Here is a 21,755-nt window from a genome sequence, read left to right on the forward strand (position 1 = left end):
CAGGAAAGGAAACTACGAGGCAATGAGGGATATGGTAAGGAAGAAACTTAGGAACACTTCCAAAAAATAGCAAACGGTACAACATGCCTGGTCTTTTTTCAAGGGCATGGTGAGCGAGGCGCAAAATATATATATCCCCAGGTTCAGAAAGGGGTGCACAAAGAGTCGAACAAAAGACCCGGCGTGGATAACCAAAATAGTGAAGGAAGCAATAGGGAATAAGAAAAATTCATTCAGGAAGTGAAAAAAGGACAAAACTGAGGAGAACTGGAAAGAGCACAGGAAAAATCAAAAAGAATGTCACCGTGTGGTTCGAAAAGCCAAAAGAGAGTACGAAGAGAGGCACCTGGAATGCGCTTCCAGAGGACGTAATAGGGCAGAGTACGGTAATGGGGTTTAAGAAAGGATGGACAATTACCTACTGGAAAAGGGGATAGAGGGGTATAGATAGAGGATTACTGCACAGGTCCTGGACCTGTTGAGCCGCCACGAGAGCAGACTGCTGGGCACGATGGACCTCAGGTCTGACCCAGCAGAGGCATTGCTTATGTTCTTATGTTCTTATGTCCAGAGAAGAGCGACTAAAATGGTCAAGGGGCTGGAGGAGTTGCTGTACAGTGAAAGATTAGAGAAACTGGGCCTCTTCTCCCTTGAAAAGAGGAGACTGAGAGAGGACATGATCAAAATATTCAAGATAATGAAGGGAATAGACTTAGTAGATAAAGACAGGTTGTTCACCCTCTCCAAAATAGAGGGAACGAGAGGGCACTCTCTAAAGTTAAAAGAGGATAGATTTCGTACAAATGTAAGGAAGTTCTTCTTCACCCAGAGAGTGATAGAAAACTGGAACACTCTTCCGGAGGCTGTTATAGGGGGAAACACCCTCCAGGGATTCAAGACAAAGTTAGACAAGTTCCTGCTGAACCAGAACGTACGCAGATAAGGCTAGTCTCAGTTAAGGCACTGGTCTTTGACCTAAGGGCCACCACGGGAGTGGACTTCTGGGCGTGATGGGCCACTGGTCTGACCCAGAAGCGGCAGTTCTTGTGTTCTTCCCTCCACTTAGTATATGCAGTGCTGTAGCCTTCATGGACTTCCCCATTTCTCTGTCAGGAGGAAAGAAAGGAGCCAGCATTCTTAATGGGTTTTTTTTGGTGCAAATCAGCAATAAAAACACTGGTGTTCCACCCCCACAAAGCGTCTTCTATGTGTGATGTCATCCGCACATATTCAGAGGCCCTCCAGATACAGCTAGAGATTGTTAGCGCTTTCCAAAACCTGGAAAAATGCTGGGTTTCAGAAAGTCCATCCAGGAGTCCAGACAGTCCTCTAAAAAGAGGATATGTCCAGGTTTTCCCGGAAGTCTGGTAATCCTAGGTGGGGGAGAATTTATTTATTTATTTAAAAAGCTTATTTCCTGCTTAAACCTCAGTGGGTTATAAATATACATAAACATTTATAACATAAAAATCATTCAAAATTCTAAAATAATACAGTCCTTCAAATACTATACTGGAGGAAGCACTGTGTCAAAACCATTGCCTCCATCAGGAAGGTGCTGGAATTTGCTACCGGTAGATAAATCAAGATCAGCAGGTGCAATGCTGAAGATTGATTAGGGTGCTCAGAACCCTCTCACCAACCCTGCCTCAATTTGGAGAAGAGAAGGATAAAATCTGGGACAAAGCACACACTGAATCCTTGCTGGTGAGAAATGAGGGGTAGAGTCTGAGCTGATATAGAGACTCCTCCATGGTAGGGGAGCTGAAAGAGATAAATGATAAACAAACTGCAGGTTGTGCAAAATGCAGTTGTATGGGGATACGTTTGCAGAGGCATCAAGTCCTTATCCTTAGGAAACCACACTACTTGCTGATTAAATCATGTATGAAGTTCAAGATTACTCATATCACTAGGGTCTTGAAAGAGAAGGGTCTGGGCTAGCTTAACCATTAAGCAAGACTACGTGGTTATTAGCAACTCAAAATAGATTCAGGTCATAGAATATATAACTTATAACATCCAACTTCTCATGTTTCTATTAGAGAGATGAGGAGATAGTGGATTCTGCAGATGGGCAGACTGGATGGGTCATTTGGCCTTTATCATGTTTCTATATGACATATTTTTTTGTGTTCAGATGGTGCAGTGTGCCTTAAAACCACAAATGTCAATGTGGGTGGTAACGTTTTCATTCATTGCACACAGTAAGGAAAGAATGTTTATCAATGTTCTGATTTAAATAATCAAATATGTTCATTAATGTTCTGATTAAATATTTGATTCTCCCGACATTCATTGAACTGTTGAAGACTAGGTGGTTACTCAGGGCGACACCATCCAAGGGGCAGCAAAGAGCAGATTTAGCCAGGGCCAAGCAATAAGTTTCAAGTTTTATTAAAATCTGATATACCGCCTAGTCGGGCTTCAAGGTGGTTTACAAAGATAAAATAGGGGAACATAAAATAATGCATAAACAAAAGGACAAGAGATGAGTAATAATAGACTACAACAAATCACAGACAGAACTGAAACGGTAGGATAAAAGGAAGAACTACAATATTTATAAAAAGGGGAGAATCAGGGTAGAATGAAAGGGAGGGAAAATAAAACGTAATGCAAGATTTAAATGCATCTAAAACACCTACAGAAACTCAAAAAAGCCATAATACATTCTTTTATCTGCAGAGAGAGTGGGTGACTTTCAAATAGCCCATTTACAAATATAGACTCGACCTTTGCTAATCCAATTATCCAGCATATCTGACAGATCCCATCCCCAGTTGACATCATCACATTACCGTTAAGTGTGAGTTCTCTTTTTGCTTTCCAATTTCAGATGCTGCAAGGAAGCCATGGTGGGAGGGGGTGGGTTTGGCTGAGATCATGCTTTTCTAGTAAATGCAGCAATTTTTGAATCTGGGGTGGGGCTGAGGGTGTAGTGGGGGGGGTTGGGCTGGGGGGGTGGAACGGGGCAATCACGTGTACTCTTTTTTACAAAAAACATTTGGTAACCCTACTGTTACCGACAGCCTGCCCCGGAAGTCACCTCTCTGCAGCAACTTCCTGTTCCCATGTAGGCGGGGCATGCAGAGAAGCGGCTTTTTTAAAGTGTTTGAGGCTTGTGTAAATGAGGCCAGAGCTTGCAGGGATGGGGCAAGGAAAGGGACAGAACTCACAGGGACGGTAATGAAGATAGATCCCATGGGGATAGGGACAAATTTGTCCCTGTGTCATTCTCTATTTTGCAGCAAGGGTACCATGTAACATCATATATTCACTTATATCCTCTCATTTTTTATTCTTAAAGTACTACTTCTGAAAGGTCACTTGGACACACAAAGTCAGAGGCGTGAAGAAAGTACAAGAGGTTTATTTACAGCATACCGGACTCTAGTGCAGTTAATAGCCTGCCTACTAGAATGTCAGAAACAGGAAATACACGGACTTTTATGCCCTTTTCGCAAACTAATATATGCAAAAACTAGAATTTTCATTTGTTACTTCTATAACTTTTCTACAATTATTATTGGTCCTAAGCTCACACTAGCAGGTCACTTAACTAACTCTTACAGTTCTAAATGTTAAATGTACAGAAGGGCAGGGTACATCATGGCTCAAACTCTTATCTATTTAGCTTACAATGTGGTAAGGTGGGGACATACATTTCAGGCAGATGAGGTCAATAGATTGTACACTGTTTTCAGCTATGTAGTCCAGAGCAATATTTTAAACAACAGTTAACCATTTCATGACCCTACACTTCATCTTTTTTATTCCTTTTAAAGCTTTTTATCTTTTTATTTTTAATCTTATCCACGACTCACTACTATACCGTCACCCTGAAATATCACACAAACTGTTTTACACATTAAGATAAGTGTGAATAAAGCATGTGATATGTGTAAAAATTTAAAAAATAACTATGAAATATCAAATAGGGGAGAGGTTTTTTCTAGGATCAGTGACAGAAACGTGGAACCGTGTCAGTCTAGGGGGCGAAGGTTCGTTCCTATTAACCAAGCAGGTTTCTGAGATCCTTTTCCTCTCTGAATCACGCTTTGTATATTTTTTGGCACAGTAGTTAAAGCTACAGCCTCAGCACCCTGGGGTTGTGGGTTCAAACTCACGCTGCTCCTTGTGACCCTGGGCAAATCACTTAATCCCCCCCATTGCCCCAGGTACATTAGATAGATTCTGAGCCCGCTGAGACAGACAGGGAAAAATGCTTGAGTACCTGAATAAACTCATGTAAACTGTTCTCAGCTCTCCTGGGAGAACGGTATAGAAAATTGAATAAGTAAATAAAATCATCTTAACTCTTTGCCCAACCCGGCACCACTGCCATGGACTATGCTGAGAGGCTGGATAAACTGGGGCTGTTCTCTCTGGAAAAGAGGAGGCTCAGGGGGGATATGATAGAGACCTCAAAATACTTAGGGGCATAGAGAGGGTGGACAGGGACAGGTTCTTCAGACTAAAAGGGACGACAGGTACGAGGGGGCACTCAGAGAAACTGAAGGGAGATAGGTTCAAATCAAATGCAAGGAAGTTTTTCTTCACCCAAAGGGTCGTGGACAAATGGAATGCGCTCCCGGAGGAAGTGATCCGGCAGAGTACAGTACAGGGATTCAAACAGGGATTGGACAGATTCCTGAGGGAAAAGGGGATCGTGGGGTACTGAGGGAGGTGCTGGGGTGTTGCATAAGTATAGACAGCTCACCAGGTCGTGCAGGTGCAAGGCCGGAGGGTTAGGACATTGATGGGAGGATGGGACTTCGATGAGAAACCTAGGGGGCAAAGGGGCCCCTTCTGGTGATTAAGGCAGGTCATGACCTGTTGGGCCGCCGCGGGGGCGGACTGCTGGGCGGGATGGACCTCTGGTCTGACCCGGCAGAGGCACTGCTTATGTTCTTATGTTTATGTTAATGTTCCCTAAGAGCAAAGGCAAGATGCCTCTCTATTTCTCTATTTCTCAGATTTTCTTTCCTTCCTCATTTCCAAGCATTAGTTCACTGCCTCTTCTACTCCTTCCTTCACCCAGCAACCACTGTTACCTCTTCCCCATCTTTCCTCAAGATCTGCTTCAGCTGGTTCATAGACAAGTCGGCGAAAGACAAAGGCGCGCGCCAACAACTGAGCGCAAGATGGAGGCGCGCGCCGAAGAAAATTACAGTTTTCAGGGGCTCTGATGGGGGTTTTTGTTGGGGAGCCCCCCCCCCCATTTTACTTAATGGAGATCGTGCCGGCGTTGTGGGGGGGGTTTGGGGGGTTATAACCCTCCACATTTTACTGTAAACTTAACTTTTTCCCTAAAAACAGGGAAAAAGTGAAGTTTTCAGTAAAATGTGGGGGGTTACAACCCCCACACCCCCCACAACGCCCCCACAATGCGGCACGATCTCCATTAAGTAAACTGGGGGGTTCCCCCCCACGCCCCCCCGTCGGAGCCGTAAAAACAGTAATTTTGTGCGGCGCGCGCCTCCGCACTGCGCTCAATTGTCTGAGCGCACCTTTGTCCCGGCGCGCTTTTAATCTGACACTGCTTCAGCCCCATCGCCCTAACATCCACCTATTGCCTTTCCTCACATCCTCTCTTCTTTTGGGGATCCCTATCAGCCATGCTGCATTACTCACTGGCACCGCTGTTTTCCTCCCAAATGTTGGCACTCTAGTCAACTGGATAGTTTGCCTAGTCCTATTTCAATGCATTGAATAGATTGTAAGCTCTTCATAGCAAGAACTTTCTTATATGTACAGCACTGCAAGCCAAACCAACAAAATATTAAATTTGAGTTATTTATTTAAGTTCCTTAAATTATATATGAGTAATTGTAACAATGGTGAAACTAAAGTAGATAGAATAGAATTGCTAATCAATGCAATGGGTGTGCTTGTTTTTGAGTGCAAATTAACTCAAAGCACAGCTCAATAGTCAACAAGCAAACATGCATTTCATTATCCACCATCTGCAGTTGTTCTCTTTTTTCAATTTAATTTTTGTCAGAGCTGAAAGTCCAAGTTTGCAAAGATAAGAAGATCCAAACGATAAAGCCTCGATTGCTTTGTTCAATAAAACCAAAATTACTTGTCTTTAGTTTTCAAGGATCAATCAGGTTAAAGAATGATGCTTGTCTAGGCGGTTGTATCCTTACACAAACACACACTCATAACATTGATAGACTCTTGCGTATGTGACATACGTCTCATCTATTCCTCTTCGGAGCACACCACTGTGCCTTGGCACACTGTTTGAGAGACACTGCTCTTGCATTTTGTTCTAGAAATCCTCCATCACATCTGCCAACATCTGCCAATCTGACCAGTTCCAGAAAAGAAAATGTAGGTTAGTCTATCATTTCTGACAACCTCATCCTGATAGGACCTACAGTACCTAAATTGCACTGGCAGAATCAGAGACTACAAATATTTTGGTATGTTCTTTTTTTTGCACATCTGTAAATTTTGCGATAAAAAAGCTGAAATTTAAACCAGATGTTCTAAATTCCCCTTCTTTAATCCTGCATCTCTTCTACCAACCCATAAAGCTGTGCCCCCTATCTAAGCAAACCTGCATTAAGTCATTGCAAGCTGATCTGCATCTCATCAGAACAGCATACATGAGAACGATTTGAATACTGCTTCCACTGTATGCAAAATCTTTGCCAATTAATTGTGGATATCCTGAAAACTCAATCAGCTGGGTGTATTTTGAGGAGTGAAGTTAAGAATCCTCGAGAAAGACCACGCATCAGAACAAAGGTAAGGAATTTCTCTTGTTAAGAAGAAGAACAAATTTTAGATTAATTTGAAAAGTATTTAGAGTACAGATACAAGCCATAGGGTTGAATTTAAAATCCCATAAATGTATACTTCAGATTCCAAAGGGACAGGACTTGTTTGATCAGTGGGAAGGTGTTTTTACTGAGGGATTGTTCTTAGAAACGGGAGGAATTCTTATTTCATTACCACGAGTGTACTTTCAAATTTAGAAAAAACATATGTTGATTGCTTCCTTAAGGATGGAATTGGGCAGGACAAAAACAGTAACAGAATTTGGATTTAAGATGCTATACACAGATATAATGTGTGCATGGTTGTACCATACCAGTGTTTCTTTACTAAGATGTGCTAACTGCAAAATGAATGTGTTTGTTTTTTGGCAGATTTAATGCATTAATACAAGGGGCCACTGAAAAGTTCTCAGCCCAACCAACAAAGTCGGTTAATGATATTTTCTCTCTAGACTTCTCACCAGTGGTATATCAAGGGGTATATCTAGTCCAGCGATTTTCCACTTTTTTCATTCCATATTTTTCTGATGGAATGAAAAAAGTGGAAAGTCAACGGACTTAATGCATGGCCTTTGATGAAGACTGCCCCAATTTTGTAGGTTGGGCTGAGAACTTTTCAGCGGCCCCTCGTAATGCCTGCAAGATCCTAAAAAGGAAAGCCCTTAAAAACAAATGTAATTAACATGTCTTAGAACAATAAGGGCTCCTTTTACTAAGCTGCGATAGCGTTTTTAGTACACGCAGAATTGTAGCGCGTACTAAACCCGTGCTACGCGGCTAGAACTAACGCCAGCTCAATGCTCAACACGCGCTAAAACCGCTATCACAGCTTAGTAAAAGGAGCCCTAAATATAGGCTTTCTATACCAGCTTATTTTTACACAGACATTAAAGTTGTGTACATTTTATTTTATATGACAGGCTGTTGAAAAGTTCTCAGCCCAACCAACAAAGCTGGGGCAGTCTCCATCGAGAGCTATACACTTAGTCCAGTGATTTTCCACTTTTTTCATTCCATCGGAAAAATATGGAACTAAAAAAGCCCTCGATGGAGACTGCCCCAACTTTGTTGGTTGGGCTGAGAACTTTTTAGTGGCCGCTCATACACATGTCAACAAACAATGGAAAAATAATAACAATAAGAATAATAACAATTTATTTATATACCGCAAAACCGTGAAGTTCTATGCGGTTTACAGCATTTATAAAGGCATCGTTTAAAATACGATAGAATTGAAGAGAATTAAAAAGTTAAAACCAATGAGTAAAAAACCCTAAAAGATCTGATTATTACATAATAAAAATTTTACAAATTAACTACCTAAATATTTTTAAAACAGATGTGTTTTTAAATGTTTTCTAAATTCCCCATAAATTTCAGTAAGCATAAGCAGTTGATCTAACTCTTTACCCCATGCTGCTGCCTGGTATGAAAGAAGATGCTGATGTTTTGTAAGTTTACATCCTTTAACAAGCAGGGGAACAAAATTCACATGTGAGATTCTTTTATGTCTATAGTTGTAAAAGAAAAAAGCTCATTTATATATTTAGGAATCAAACCAAATAGAGCCTTAAAACAAAAGCAACCGAGTTTGAATTTCACACGTGCCTCCACTAGTAATCAATGCAACACCTGGTAAAGGGGTGTCATGTGGTCATTTTTCTGTAACCCCACAATCAGCTTGACCGCTGTATTTTGCACCATCAGCAATCGTTGCATGTTCTTCTGAGAAATTGTTGAGTAGGCAACATTGCAGTAGTCAAGTTGGCTTAATATAAGATATTGCACCAAAACTCTAAATGATGAAACATCAAAATACGCCTTAATGGACCGGAGCTTCCAGAGAGTAAAAAAACCTTTTTTTAACCAAAGAATCCACTTGGTCCTTCATTGTCAGTCCCTGGTCCAATATTATTCCCAAAATTTTAATAGTGGATTGAATAGGATGGCTAAATGTATTGATAATCCAACTGAGAATTGGCTAACACTCTTAATCCCTTGGGGGAAATCTTTGAAAAACAAAATTACTTTAAATAAAGGACATCAGTATGAGCCCTTCAAGTACAAACGAGTGATTTGGGTTCGGGCAGTAACTCATAGGTGACCAGCACCAGACATAAGTCAAATAAGAACTGCCCCATACATAATTTAGTCCTGTTTTATATATGTATAAGTTAAATAATGTTCAAACATTCACACCAGGGAAAAAGGAAAAATGAAAAAATAACAAAGATGTGTATGATAAAAATAAGTGAACTCCCAAAACGTCACAGTGTTTAAAGTTCTTAAAGTGCAAAGGCAAATGCTGACAAAAAAATTCATGCTATGATAATTCTATAAGACCATAACATTCTTCCCTGTATTTCAGTGAAATTTCATAATAGTTCATAGTATACTACGTGCATAAAAATACATAAAAATATTTAATAAAAATTCATGCAAAAATTCATATTGAAAAGTTGATACCAAAAATCCAATTTCATGTCCATGTACTCAATGAATAAATATGCAGTTCATACATTTAATCGTAGACAATATTTATCCTATGCAAAGTTCATATTCCCTTATGGCAGTTCGTATCGCCAGTCAGTTTATAAAAAAACTTCATCTGGGACTATTGTGCACAAAGGAAAACTTGATTGAATCCTATAAGAAATAAATACTGTATGTGGAAATTTGATATCATCATGTAAAGTTCATATTCCCTTGTGGTAATTCGTAACATCACTTAATGTCTGAAAAAATTCATCCAGGACTATTATACAGGAAGAAATACTTAGCTGAATCCTGAAAGAAAGAAATACTGCCTGTAGAAATAGATATCACCACTCGACAAAGCTCCGTTTGGCCACCTTCATCAGGAGCGGAGATCGCTAAAGAATACAATGCTTTAGAAAGGCGATAGGATCTAATCAAATCCGTCAGCACGGTCCACTCCAGCGGGAAAATAATCCAAAAATCGCTTAAGAGGATTGAAATAATAATGGTGTCTAGGGAGTTTAAGAACGCCAAGTAGAACCCACATGAACAGCGCACATGACCTGACAAAATGACGTCAGAAAAGTGTAAAGACGCAAAACGTCTGAAAATAAATCAGAATGCCTGAAAAAAATATATGTAAAAAAACAAAAAAGAAAATCTGAGAACTAAAAACTAAGAGCTAAATGCCAAGTATCACAAATAGGCTTTTCAAAAAATGGGATGAAATCCTAAACATATTAAATGAAAAAAGTAATAATGACTAGTAGATAAAGCATCTGTCTACATTTTCATTGAGTCCCATAGGGGGATATGATTTCAAATGGAAAATCCAAAAGTTCTCTCATTTGAGGAGATAAGTGTTTCTGTCACCATTACAATTCATGTGGATTTGTTCCAAAACACACCATTTAAGCTGGGAAAAATCATGATGGTAAGTATTATTGTGAGTCACCATGGGAGCAGCAAGTTTCCTCGTTCTCAAACAACTCCTATATCCATTGATAACACTCCAATTGAATCAGTCAGTATGGTCAAAATCCTGGGCGATATCATTGATAGTAAATTAAATTATTGTTCACAAATTGGCACAGTAGTTAAAAGTTGTTTCTATAAACTCAGAATGATTAGGTCTTTAGCAAGCATCTTGGATCCTCAATCTCTAAACATATTGATTCACTCTCTCATTATATCAAAAATTGATTACTGCAACTCATTATACAATTTATGTCAGAAAGAAATTAGACACCTCCAGGTAATTCAAAACACAGCCATTAAAATCATCACTAAGTCGGTCGACACTTCTGGTTACCTTTGTTTTTCACCAGGACAAAAAGTCACTCCTTAGGCTCTTTTTTTTGGCTGGAGGAAAACGGTTTTTAGAAATGAGACAATTTGTGATTGCTTTGGAAGCTAAATTTCAATTAAGAAACCCATGTAAATGTATGATCTATTTTGATCAAACATCTTATATTTTTTATGAACCCTCCCAATCGAGATATTTTCTTGAAGGAAAAGGAGTAGTAATGTCCGCCCCTTCTGACGAATAGCTAAAATGATTAACTCTGAGTATAAGGTTGTTGAATTAATGGAAGATGTAACACTACAATATATTATGTATTTTTTTTTCTCTTTGTTTTCAAAGTAGTTCACTCTCTCTGATATGTGAATTGTCTCTTCCTCATGAGGACTGTTATGAGTCAGTACATTGTTTAAATTTTGAATAGTATCTTTCTTTTTGTTATAAAATTTGTGGTAAAGACTCTGATTATACATATATAAATTTCTTTGAGATGTATCTAATATAATAAAATGGTAAGCCGCGCATGCGCACTTCCTAAGTGTGTGCCGGTTTTCCGTGAGCTGTAACGACACATAGGAAGTACGCATGCGTGGCTTACGATTCTTTGAAAGACGCGGTGGTGGCTACTCTCACGAACCCCGCCTGCGTCGGACTTCCGACACAGGTGGGGATCATGAGAGGAGCCACCACCGCGTCTTTCAACTAAAAAAAAAAACAAACCAAGGCAGATGTTGGCCCGATGGCTGGAGTTCACTGCTGAGTCCGGTGAGGAGTGCTTCCCTCAACAGGAACCATCGAGTCTAATTCAAATACTCCCGGCAGGTCGGGAGGGGGTGGAGCAGGCTCGCACGCCTGGCAGGGACCGGACAGGAATTAGACTCCCTGCAGGAGCCAGCCTGATGGCTGGAGATCACCGGACTGGACAGGGGGAGAAGGTAAGGGGGTGCTGCAGTACAGGAGGAGCAAGGAAGAGGTGATTCTGGACAGGGGGGGAGGTAACAGGAAGGGAGGCCTACTGCTGGATAGGGGAAGCAGGGAAGAGGTGCTGCTAGATGGGGGGGGGGAGGTAAATGGAAGGGAGAAAGGCTCCTGCAAAGGAGAAGAGCTACTGCTGGATATGGGGAGCTGGAAATGGGGTGATGCTGAACAAGGGGAGATAAAAGGAGAAGGGCTACTGCTATATAGGGGGAGCAGGGAATGGGTGGGGGTGCTGCTGGACAGGGAGGAGGTAAAAGTAAGGGAGAAGGGCTGCTAGCACCCGTTAATGTAATGGGCTAAACAACTAGTATATATATATATATATAAATGATATAAATAAATAAAAAAATCATCACTAACTGTAAGAAATATGATTATGTTACTCCTCTTTTAAAGAAGGCTCATTGGCTTCCGATACCACACAGAATAACTTATAAAATCGTCATGCTAATATTCAAAACTCAAACATCCAAGAAACCTGCCTATATTGATAGATTTCTTATCCCATACGATCCTCCCAGAACCCTTAGATCTACCACCCAACATCTATTCCATGTTCCCTCATTAAAGATTATTAGCCTTCGTTGGGCTACAACTTTCTCGGTAACTGCCCCCATGATCTGGAACTCATTGCCAACTAATATTAGAGAAGAGCAAAATCTAGATAAATTCAAAGGTAGATTAAAATGTTTCCTTTTTAAAGATGCCTTCGAATATTGACCTTTTCTTTTCAGATTTTGTTTTTTCCTTCATTGTGAGCTTTACTATAACTTATTGTAGTTCTCCCCTCTTTCCTCTCATTTAATTATACGTCAGTATTATATCTTGATTTTATTAGTGCACTGTTTTAATTTTGTCCCCCCTTTTTATTATTGTAAAATTCCTAGCATTTTGGATGGTGTTCACTCAAATTTTAAATAAACTTGTAATATATATTCTATGTCTCATTAAGAACATAAGAACATAAGAAGTTGCCTCCGCTGAGGCAGACCAGAGGTCCATCTCGCCCAGCGGTCCGCTCCCGCGGCGGCCCATCAGGCCCATTGCCTGAGCAATGGTCCCAGACTATCCCTATAACCTACCGCTACTCTTATCTGTACCCTTCAATTCCTTTATCCTCTAGGAACCTATCCAAACCTTCTTTGAAGCCTTGTAACGTGCTCCGGCCTATCACAGCCTCCGGAAGCGCGTTCCATGTGTCCACCACCCTCTGGGTGAAAAAGAACTTTCTGGCATTTGTTTTAAACCTGTCTCCTTTTAATTTTTCCGAGTGCCCCCTTGTACTTGTGGTTCCCCGTAATCTGAAAAATCTGTCCCTGTCTACTTTTTCTATACCCTTCAGGATCTTGAAGGTTTCTATCATGTCTCCTCTAAGTCTCCGCTTTTCCAGGGAGAACAGCCCCAGCTTTTTCAGTCTGTCAGTATATGAGAGGTTTTCCATACCTCTTATCAGTTTAGTTGCTCTTCTCTGGACTCCCTCAAGTACCGCCATGTCCTTTTTGAGGTACGGCGACCAATATTGGACACAGTACTCCAGATGCGGTCGCACCATTGCACGATACAGTGGCAGGATGACCTCCTTTGTCCTGGTCGTGATACCCTTCTCAATGATACCCAACATTTTGTTTGCTTTTCTTGAGGCTGTGGCGCACTGTGCCGACGCCTTTAAAGACTTGTCCACCATCACTCCCAGGTCTCTTTCAAGGTTACTTACCCCTAGCAGTGATCCTCCCATTTTGTAGCTGAACATCGGGTTCTTTTTCCCTACATGCATGACCTTGCATTTCCCTACATTAAAGTTCATTTGCCATTTTTTGGCCCATTTTTCTAGCGTCGTTAGGTCCCTTTGCAGATCTTCGCAGTCTTCCATGGTTTCAACCCTGCGGTAGAGTTTGGTGTCATCCGCAAATTTAATAACTTCGCAATTTGTTCCCGCCTCCAGGTCATTAATAAATATATTGAACAGGAGCGGTCCCAGCACCGACCCCTGCGGAACTCCGCTCGTGACCCCATGCCAGTCTGAGTAATGGCCCTTCACTCCAACCCTCTGTTTCCTGTCTGCCAGCCAGTTTTTGATCCATCGGTGGACCTCCCCTTGCACCCCGTGTCTCCACAGCTTTTTAAGCAGTCTTTCGTGCGGTACCTTGTCAAAGGCTTTTTGAAAGTCAAGGTAAATGATGTCAATGGATTCCCCTTTATCCACCTGTCTGTTTACCCCCTCAAAGAAGTACAATAAGTTTGTGAGGCATGACCTACCCTTGCAGAAGCCGTGCTGGCTCGACTTTAGCTGTCCATTGTTTTCTATGTGTTCACAGATACTGTCCTTAATCAGTGCTTCCATCATTTTTCCCGGGACCGAGGTCAAGCTCACCGGCCTGTAGTTCCCTGGGTCCCCCCTTGAACCCTTCTTGAAGATGGGTGTGACATTTGCAATTTTCCAATCCTCCGGGATCTCTCCAGTTTTTAAGGATAGGTTACATATTTGGCGAAGTGGCTCTGCTATTACGTTCCTTAGTTCCTTGAGTACCCTTGGGTGAATGCCGTCCGGACCTGGCGATTTGTCGCTCTTTAGTCTGTCTATCTGCCTGAGGACATCCTCTTGGCTTACCTCTAGTTGGACCAGCTTTTCATCCCGATCCCCATTTACGATGTCCTCCGGTTCCGGAATATTGGATGTATCCTCCCTCGTGAAGACTGACGTGAAGAACTTATTTAACCTGTCTGCTATCTCTTTTTCCTCTTTTACCACTCCTTTTTTGTCTCCATCATCCAATGGCCCCACTTCTTCCCTTGCCGGTTGCTTCCCCTTCACATATCTGAAGAACGATTTGAAGTTTGTTGCTTCCCCTGCCAGTCTCTCCTCATATTCCCTTTTAGCTTTTTTAACCACACGGTGACACTCCCTTTGGTGTTCTTTGTGTTCCTTTTGGTTGTCCTTTGTTTGGTCCTTTTTCCATTTTTTGAACGATGCTTTCTTGTCACTTATCGCCTTTTTCACTGCAGTTGTTATCCACGCTGGGTTTTTTGTTCGGTTTTTTTTGCACCCCTTCCTGAATCTGGGGATGCACAGGTTCTGTGCCTCTTGCACTGTGCCCTTGAGTAGGGACCAGGCTTTTTCTACAGACTCCATCTTCCTTTCGCTACCATTGAGTTTCTTTCCCACCAGTTTCCTCATGCCATCATAATTCCCTTTTTTGTAGTTGAGTGCTGTCGCTGTGGATCTTTTCACCTTTGATGGTCCAATTTCCAGCTTGCACTGGATTATGTTGTGATCGCTGTTTCCTAGGGGTTCTAGCACCGCCACCTCCTTTGCAGGTCCCCCTAGCCCATTGAGGATTAGGTCGAGAGTTGCATCCCCCCGTGTTGGTTCCGTGACCAGCTGTTCCATGAAACAGTCCCTCGTGGTTTCCAGGAATTTGGTCTCCCTTGTGCAGTTTGAGTGTCCAATACTCCAGTCTATCCCAGGGTAGTTGAAGACTCCCATCACCATCACGCTTCCGCTTTTGCATATCTGCCTCAGCTCAGCCTCCAGGTCCTGGTCGAGTGCTTCCGTTTGTCCAGGTGGGCGATAGTACAGGCCCAATTTTATGTCTGCTCCAGCTCCTCCAGGTAGCTTAATCCATAGTGATTCCAAGTCGTCCGCCCTTACTGTTGTTTCTATCCTGGTTGAAGGTATGGAGTCCTTTATATAAAGCGCTATTCCTCCACCCTTCTTGTGTGTCCTGTCCCTCCTGTAGAGTTTGTACCCTGGTATGGCCACATCCCATTTGTTGTCGTCAGTCCACCACGTTTCTGTGACTCCTATTATGTCCAGGTCCTTTGTACTGGCTATGACTTCTAGTTCTCCCATTTTGGCTCTTAGGCTCCTAGCATTAGTGTATAGGCAATTTAAGTCCTGGTTGTTTGCCTTCTCCGCTGGTTTTCCTCGTGGTTTGGCGCCCCTGCCAACCTCCTCATTGGTTGCCAGCCCCGGAGCTTTGTTGTGTTCATCCCCATCCTGCGGTGTGTCTATGTTGTCCTCAGCCTGCTCCCCCATGTTTGGATGACCCTCTGGCTCCTGTTGCTCTCTCTTAATTCTGCTTGTTAGGTTCGTTTGTGCATTGGCTCCCTGCATTGCGTCCTTGTGTCCTTTTCCCAAAAGTTCCCTCTCAGTCCCGAGCCCTCTTTTACAAATTTCTGGTTCAGTATCCTTGTTTGATACTTTGGTCCGATGTGTCGAGGTCAGGTCGACTGTCGGCTTTCCCCTTCTCCTCAGTTTAAAGCCAAGTCTATGCTGCTCTGGACGTTGCGTGCCAGCAACCTCGTCCCAGCCGTGCTCAGGTGCAGTCCGTCCCTCCTGTAGAGCTTGTTCTTCCCCCAAAAAGTTGTCCAGTTCCGTACAAAGTGGAAACCCTCCTCTTCGCACCATCTCCTCAGCCAACCGTTTACTGCTTGCAGCTCGGTCTGTCTCTTAGCATCTGCCCTCGGTACTGGCAGGATCTCCGAGAAGGCTATCCTCCCTGTCCTCAGCTTCAGTTTCCTCCCCAGGATCCTGAACTGCTCAGTTAGTGTAGTCCTGTTGTAGCTCCTCCTGCTGATGTCGTTGGTTCCAACGTGGATTATCACCGCTGTCTCCTCTGTTTCAGCTCCGTCCAGGATTCTCTCTATTCTGTCAATGACGTCCTTCGTTCTCGCCCCCGGGAGACATGTCACTAGTCGGTCCTCTCTCCCTCCTGCTATGTGACTGTCCACTTCTCTCAGGATTGAGTCTCCCACTACAATTGCAGACTTCCCCTTCCTTGGTTGTCTCTCTGGTCTCAGGTCCGTGTCGCGATCCGTTAGAATTTCCTCTGGGTTCGGTTGGGTCACTATCTCCTCTGTCTGTCCAGCTCCTCCGCAAGGTCCTACTCTCATGGCGTCTGGTGATTGTATTCAATAAACTCGCTTTTATCTAAGGTTGATGTGTACATTAGATGATTACATGTGTACATTAGATGATTGTATTCAATAAACTCGCTTTTATCTAAGGTTGATGTGTACAAACCTTTCCCCCACTTTTTTTCTTTGCTATATTTATCATGGGATGATTGCCTTGTTTTTTGGATTACATTACATTACATTACATTAGTGATTTCTATTCCGCCATAACCTTGCGGTTCAAGGCGGATTACATCCAAACTAAAACAAGAATTACATTCAAAATTTGAAGGAATAGAATAAGCGATGACATAAAATTTTTAAGGTAATAAAACGTTGGGTAAAGAGTTACCAATGGAAAGTAGAGGTCTTTAGGAGATAATAATAGGGTGAATTATGGGGTTTTAGATAACGTTTGGTAGATAGAAGAATATTAGAGAGTACTAAGGGTATAGAGAATGTTGGATGTTAGGTTGGGATTGGTCGTGCTGGATAGGCTTTATGTGTTTTTTGAAGAATATGGTTTTAATATCTCTCTTGAAGGTTTTGTAGTTTGTAGTTGAAGATAACAGAGTGGTGATTTGTCTGTCCAGTTTAGCTGCTTTGGAGGCTATTAGATTGTCATAAAGTTTTTTTCGTTTGACATTTTTGGATGATGGGTGAGAGAATAGTGAGTGGGTTCTTCTGTGTCTGGTTGAGGAGGATTGATTTAGTCAGTTATTCCAGTAGGTTGGACTTTCTCCATTGACAGCCTTGTAAAGTAAGCAGTAGAATTTGAAGTGCACTCTCGCTTCTATTGGAAGCCAGTGCGAGTCATGGTATGCCTCTGTGATATGGTCATATTTTTTTAGTGAATAGACAAGTCTTAGGGCTGTATTCTGCATTGTCTGCAATTGCTTCATCATAGTCGCGGGACATGGTAGGTATAGTATGTTGCAGTAGTCTATCATCCCAAGGATAAGAGATTGTACCAATAGTAGGAATTGCTTCTTTTCGAAGAATGTTCGTATTTTTCTTAGATTTCTCATGGTCATGTACGATGCCTTTATTATTTTGTTAATTTGGGGTTGCATGGTGCAGCCTCTGTCAATTGTGACTCCTAACAATTTTAGTGTAGGTTGTATTGGGTATGAGAACGAATTTATTACAAGATTAGTTAATGTTGGAGTTTTGTTGTTTTCTAGTAGGATGAAATTTGTTTTGTCAGGGTTAAGTTTTAATTTGTGCTCAGTCATCCAAATTGCAACTGATTCGAGGGTTTTGTGTATTGTGCTTGTCATGATGGGTTCTGGTTGGTCGAAGGGTAGGAGAATAGTGATGTCATCTGCGTAGCTGTATGAAATTATGCCAAGATTATCTAGGTAGTAGCTGAGGGAGGCTATGTATATATTGAATAGTGTAGGTGATAGGGGTGATCCTTGGGGAACTCCGTAGGGGTTGGACCATGGTTCTGATTTTTCTTGCATTGGATTGCGATTATACATGCATAACTGCCATTATTCTAAACATGTACACATGAAATAAGCACTTATTTAATAGAATTACCCCCATATTTTGCAGCTCTGCTATTGCTTCTCCTAGAACACAACTCTGCAATGCCCTCTCATGGTACAGGTAAAATTAGGCATGCTCTTGTCAACAAATGTTCTTGTATTCATCCATGCAATTTTACATGCAAGAAATGCTTTATAAAATTACCCTCTCTGTGGCTATCCCACATATGCTTAAATTCTGATACTAATAGAGGCATTTTTGAAACATTAAGACATCTAAAAAACAGCATAAATTGGCACTTGGACGTCCTAATTGCCAGGGCGTCCAAGTGTCGATTTTAAAAACTGTCTTTCTGGATGTCTTATGAGGCATTCTAGCCGCTTGTTTCCAAAACTAAAGGGGGGCATGTTGGACGCGTGTTCTGGGCTGGCTTTGGCTGTGCTTAGACTTGGATGTCTTGTGACAATAATTAATCAAACTTTTCCCTAGGTGTCCTGGGCGGGAACTTAGATGTTCTGAGATAGACCTGTTTTAAAAGAATCTAAGTGCCAAAAAGGTACCCAAACTGGCCAGATGACCACTAGAGGGATTAAGTAATGGCCCTTCTACACTCACCCAGTGGTCACTTACCCCTTCCAACCCCCAAAAATCTGAATGAAACAGTACATACCTGTCTCTAGAATAGCAGCACCTGGTATGGGAAAACTTAGTAGAACATCACACAGGTGTTTTAAGAGGCCTGGTAGGTGGGCTAGTGAGCCGTAGAGAGGAGGTCCCAGGCCCCATAAGCATTCTAGCCACTACATTTATGGTGGAAAGTGTTAGGTCACCAAAATCCTACTATACTGCCATATAGGTGCCACCTGTAGCCATAAGGACTATTGGGGTGGAAGACGGGTAGGAATAGTATGTTTTGGAGGGCATACCATATCTTATAAGGGGGTTCTGATGAGATGTACACCTGGCACCCTTTATGTAAAGTTCACAGCAGTGCCCTCTAAGGTGACCCACTGCTCTGTTAGAATATCTGTGTGCCAGTCCATTGAAATGCTGGCCCTTTCCACATCTAAATGGTCTGGATTTGGTCGTTTTGAGCTTGGACATTTCTGTGGTCGAAAATAGCAAACAAAGAGGTCTAGGATTGGGGGGAGGGGAGAAATTTGGATGTCTAGCAGTTTTGAAAATTGATGTTTCACCACCTCAACTTTTAAACATCCTGTGAGAAACGTCCAAAGTTGGATTTAGACATTCTATCGAAAATGGCCCTACATATGAGATGTACGGCGTCAGCATCTATGAGACAAACTTGGGTTTTTTTGTTGCATAGAAGTTTTTGGACCCCTGTTAGATTACAAAAGTTAGATAGGTCAAAATCTAATAGATGCTGGCACTGTCATCTTGATATAGGGACACTGGATCATCTGCTGTTCTTTTGTCCTTTGATACTCAACTTTTGGAAGTCAATATGGGGACAGATTAATACCATACTGGAGTCATTGATTCCATTGACATATGATGTTGTCATATATGGGATGATATTGCATTTTAAACCCTCATTGGACAGATATAAATGTCAACTTTTCCTTATTATGACCGGGATAGCCATGCAAATGATTACTCGTAATTGGAAAAATTGGGATCACCTTAGTTTTACTTTTTGGTGTTTGTATTTATACTTAAGTTATAAGTATGAGAAAATGAATGCTGATATGCTAGGGTATGCTAAGGGGTCCTTTTATCAAGCTGCGGTAGGGGTTTAATGCGCGTAATACTGTGCGTTAAACCGCCTGCCACGCTAGCCGCTAACGCCTGCATTGAGCAGGCGTTAGTTTTGTAGCCGGCCGCAGGGGTTAGCACCTGATGAAATGTCCGACGCACTAACCCCACTAGTGCAGCTTGACAAAAGGACCCCCTAAGATATTCAAATTAGTTTGAGGTTCATTGACGTCTTTTGTGGATTCGTTATAGTTGTCTTTTATCTTTATTTTCCATTGTTTTAGCGCCCACACATCCAGGGGAGGGTGAGAGTGTGGGTATATCTTTTGTTTGGTATTATTCCCTGATGAAAAATGTTGGATGGGAGAGGGTTTTTTATTTTTTTTGTATTGATACTGACTTATTATAAGTGCTTATTATGATTATTAATATCTGTATGTATATTGTTTTGCACTTTTTGTTAGCTTTGAAAACTTAATAAAGATTAAAAAAAGATAATGGCCCTACATGTTCTTAATTCCTGTGGTGGAACTCTGTCCCAGGGCTTACCACCTTATTAGTAAAAATGTATTGTCTTAAATTCTTGCACTTCCTTTCAGATATGATGGCCCCCCTTGTCTTTGAGCTTCTCAAGCCATTGAAAATTCTACTTTCTTTGTTGAAGCTGGCAAAATGTCCATGGAACTTCAGTTTTATATTGGGGATGACAATTTGTTTAATTTCTTCCTTCTAGGTAACTTCACAAACTGGCCAAAAAATGAATATGGATGATGAAGAATATAATAGTATGTATACTTTTGATGAGAATGATACCTCTTCCTTCACCATTGCATCTGCCTCATCCTATGCTATCAACTTACCTCTACAGATATTGGCAAGTCTCGTTCTCTACACTTTAGTTTTTCTTCTTGGAGTTCCTGGAAATCTGCTAGTCATTTGGATAACAGGCTTTGAAATGAAGAAGACTGTGAACACCACCTGGTTTCTGCATCTCTCCATCGCCGACCTGCTTTGCTGCCTGTCCTTGCCCTTCCTGGCCATGCAGGTGATTCTGGACCAACACTGGCCACTAGGCATTCTCGCTTGCAAGATGATCCCCCCCTTGACCCTGCTCAATATGTACATGAGCGTTCTCCTCCTGGCCGCCATTAGCGCTGATCGCTGTGCCCTAGTCATGATGCCTGTTTGGTGTCAGAACAACAGAACTGTTCTTAAGGCTACGACTGTGTGCATCAGCCTGTGGTTCCTGGCTCTCCTGATGACTACACCTTCTTTCTTTTTCCAAAGTGTTTACAGTCCTCCACTAACAGACAAAAAGATGTGTATCGTGGATTATACCAAGCTAAACCATCACCAAAGTACAGTGAAAATCTCTGTAGTCACCCACAGATTTGTGCTGGGTTTCATTGTGCCATTCTTTACGATCACAATTTGCTATGGACTACTGATCTTCAAGATCAAGAGCAGTCGTTTCTCACAGTCCAACAAGACCTTAAAGATTATTCTGATAGTCATCATTGGTTTCTTTGTGTGTTGGTTCCCCTATCATGTGACTGCAATAATACTAGCCACCCAGCCACCTACTTCAAGCCTTTTGGAGTCAACCCGTCGAGCAAACCCCATAGTGGTCAGCTTGGCTTACATCAACAGCTGCATCAATCCCATTATTTATGTTTTCATGGGAAAGGATTTCAAACAGAAATCCAAGAAGAACATCAAAAGCATCCTGAAGAACATGCTGATGGAAGACACAAGCCAATTCACCAGTGAAAGCAAAAAGACACATTCAATGCTGGTGGAAAGGCACACAGAAACAAGCATCTAAGAGGCACTCAAGATCCAAAGCTTCCTCACTGAACGTGCCCAGCTGTTACAGTGGGATAGTTTTCAATATTTTCTGCAAGACATTTGCAGCCAAAATCTCTCTTTTTTTTAATAGTGATATTGAAATCTATTGTTTCCCATAAACAGAGAAAATAAACAGAAATACACCATGTTTTCTGGTTTACAAGAATATAGGAAAATTACAGTGAAGAAATTAAAAACATCTCCTTAAGCCCACATCAAAGAGGAGAAAAGGACAATGAAAGTTTTTT

The 21,755-nt window shown here is 41.8% G+C and overlaps 3 protein-coding genes across 3 annotated transcripts in view; 2 read left to right on the forward strand and 1 right to left on the reverse strand.

Moving 5' to 3' along the window:
* DHX34 (DExH-box helicase 34) overlaps nucleotides 1-2,937 on the reverse strand; it is a 160,391-nt gene extending 157,454 nt beyond the window's left edge. Inside the window, exon 1 of the mRNA XM_033954498.1 lies at nucleotides 2,802-2,937. Within this exon, the coding sequence (XP_033810389.1) occupies nucleotides 2,802-2,888 (87 nt within the window). The 5' untranslated portion in view covers nucleotides 2,889-2,937. The remainder of the gene's footprint in view (nucleotides 1-2,801) is intronic.
* Nucleotides 1,624-21,755, forward strand: part of LOC117364834 (C5a anaphylatoxin chemotactic receptor 1-like) — a 66,899-nt gene continuing 46,767 nt past the window's right edge. Inside the window, exon 1 of the mRNA XM_033954500.1 lies at nucleotides 1,624-1,707. The gene's annotated coding sequence lies outside the window, so the exon portion shown is untranslated. The remainder of the gene's footprint in view (nucleotides 1,708-21,755) is intronic.
* On the forward strand, nucleotides 6,661-21,521 carry LOC117364835 (C5a anaphylatoxin chemotactic receptor 1-like). Its single transcript, XM_033954503.1, has 2 exons — nucleotides 6,661-6,762; nucleotides 20,393-21,521. The coding sequence occupies exon 2, from the start codon at nucleotides 20,417-20,419 to the stop codon at nucleotides 21,482-21,484; it is 1,068 nt and encodes a 355-aa protein (XP_033810394.1). The 5' UTR covers nucleotides 6,661-6,762; nucleotides 20,393-20,416; the 3' UTR covers nucleotides 21,485-21,521.

This window comes from Geotrypetes seraphini, chromosome 8 (genome assembly GCF_902459505.1).
Source record: "Geotrypetes seraphini chromosome 8, aGeoSer1.1, whole genome shotgun sequence".
Taxonomy (NCBI): domain Eukaryota; kingdom Metazoa; phylum Chordata; class Amphibia; order Gymnophiona; family Dermophiidae; genus Geotrypetes; species Geotrypetes seraphini.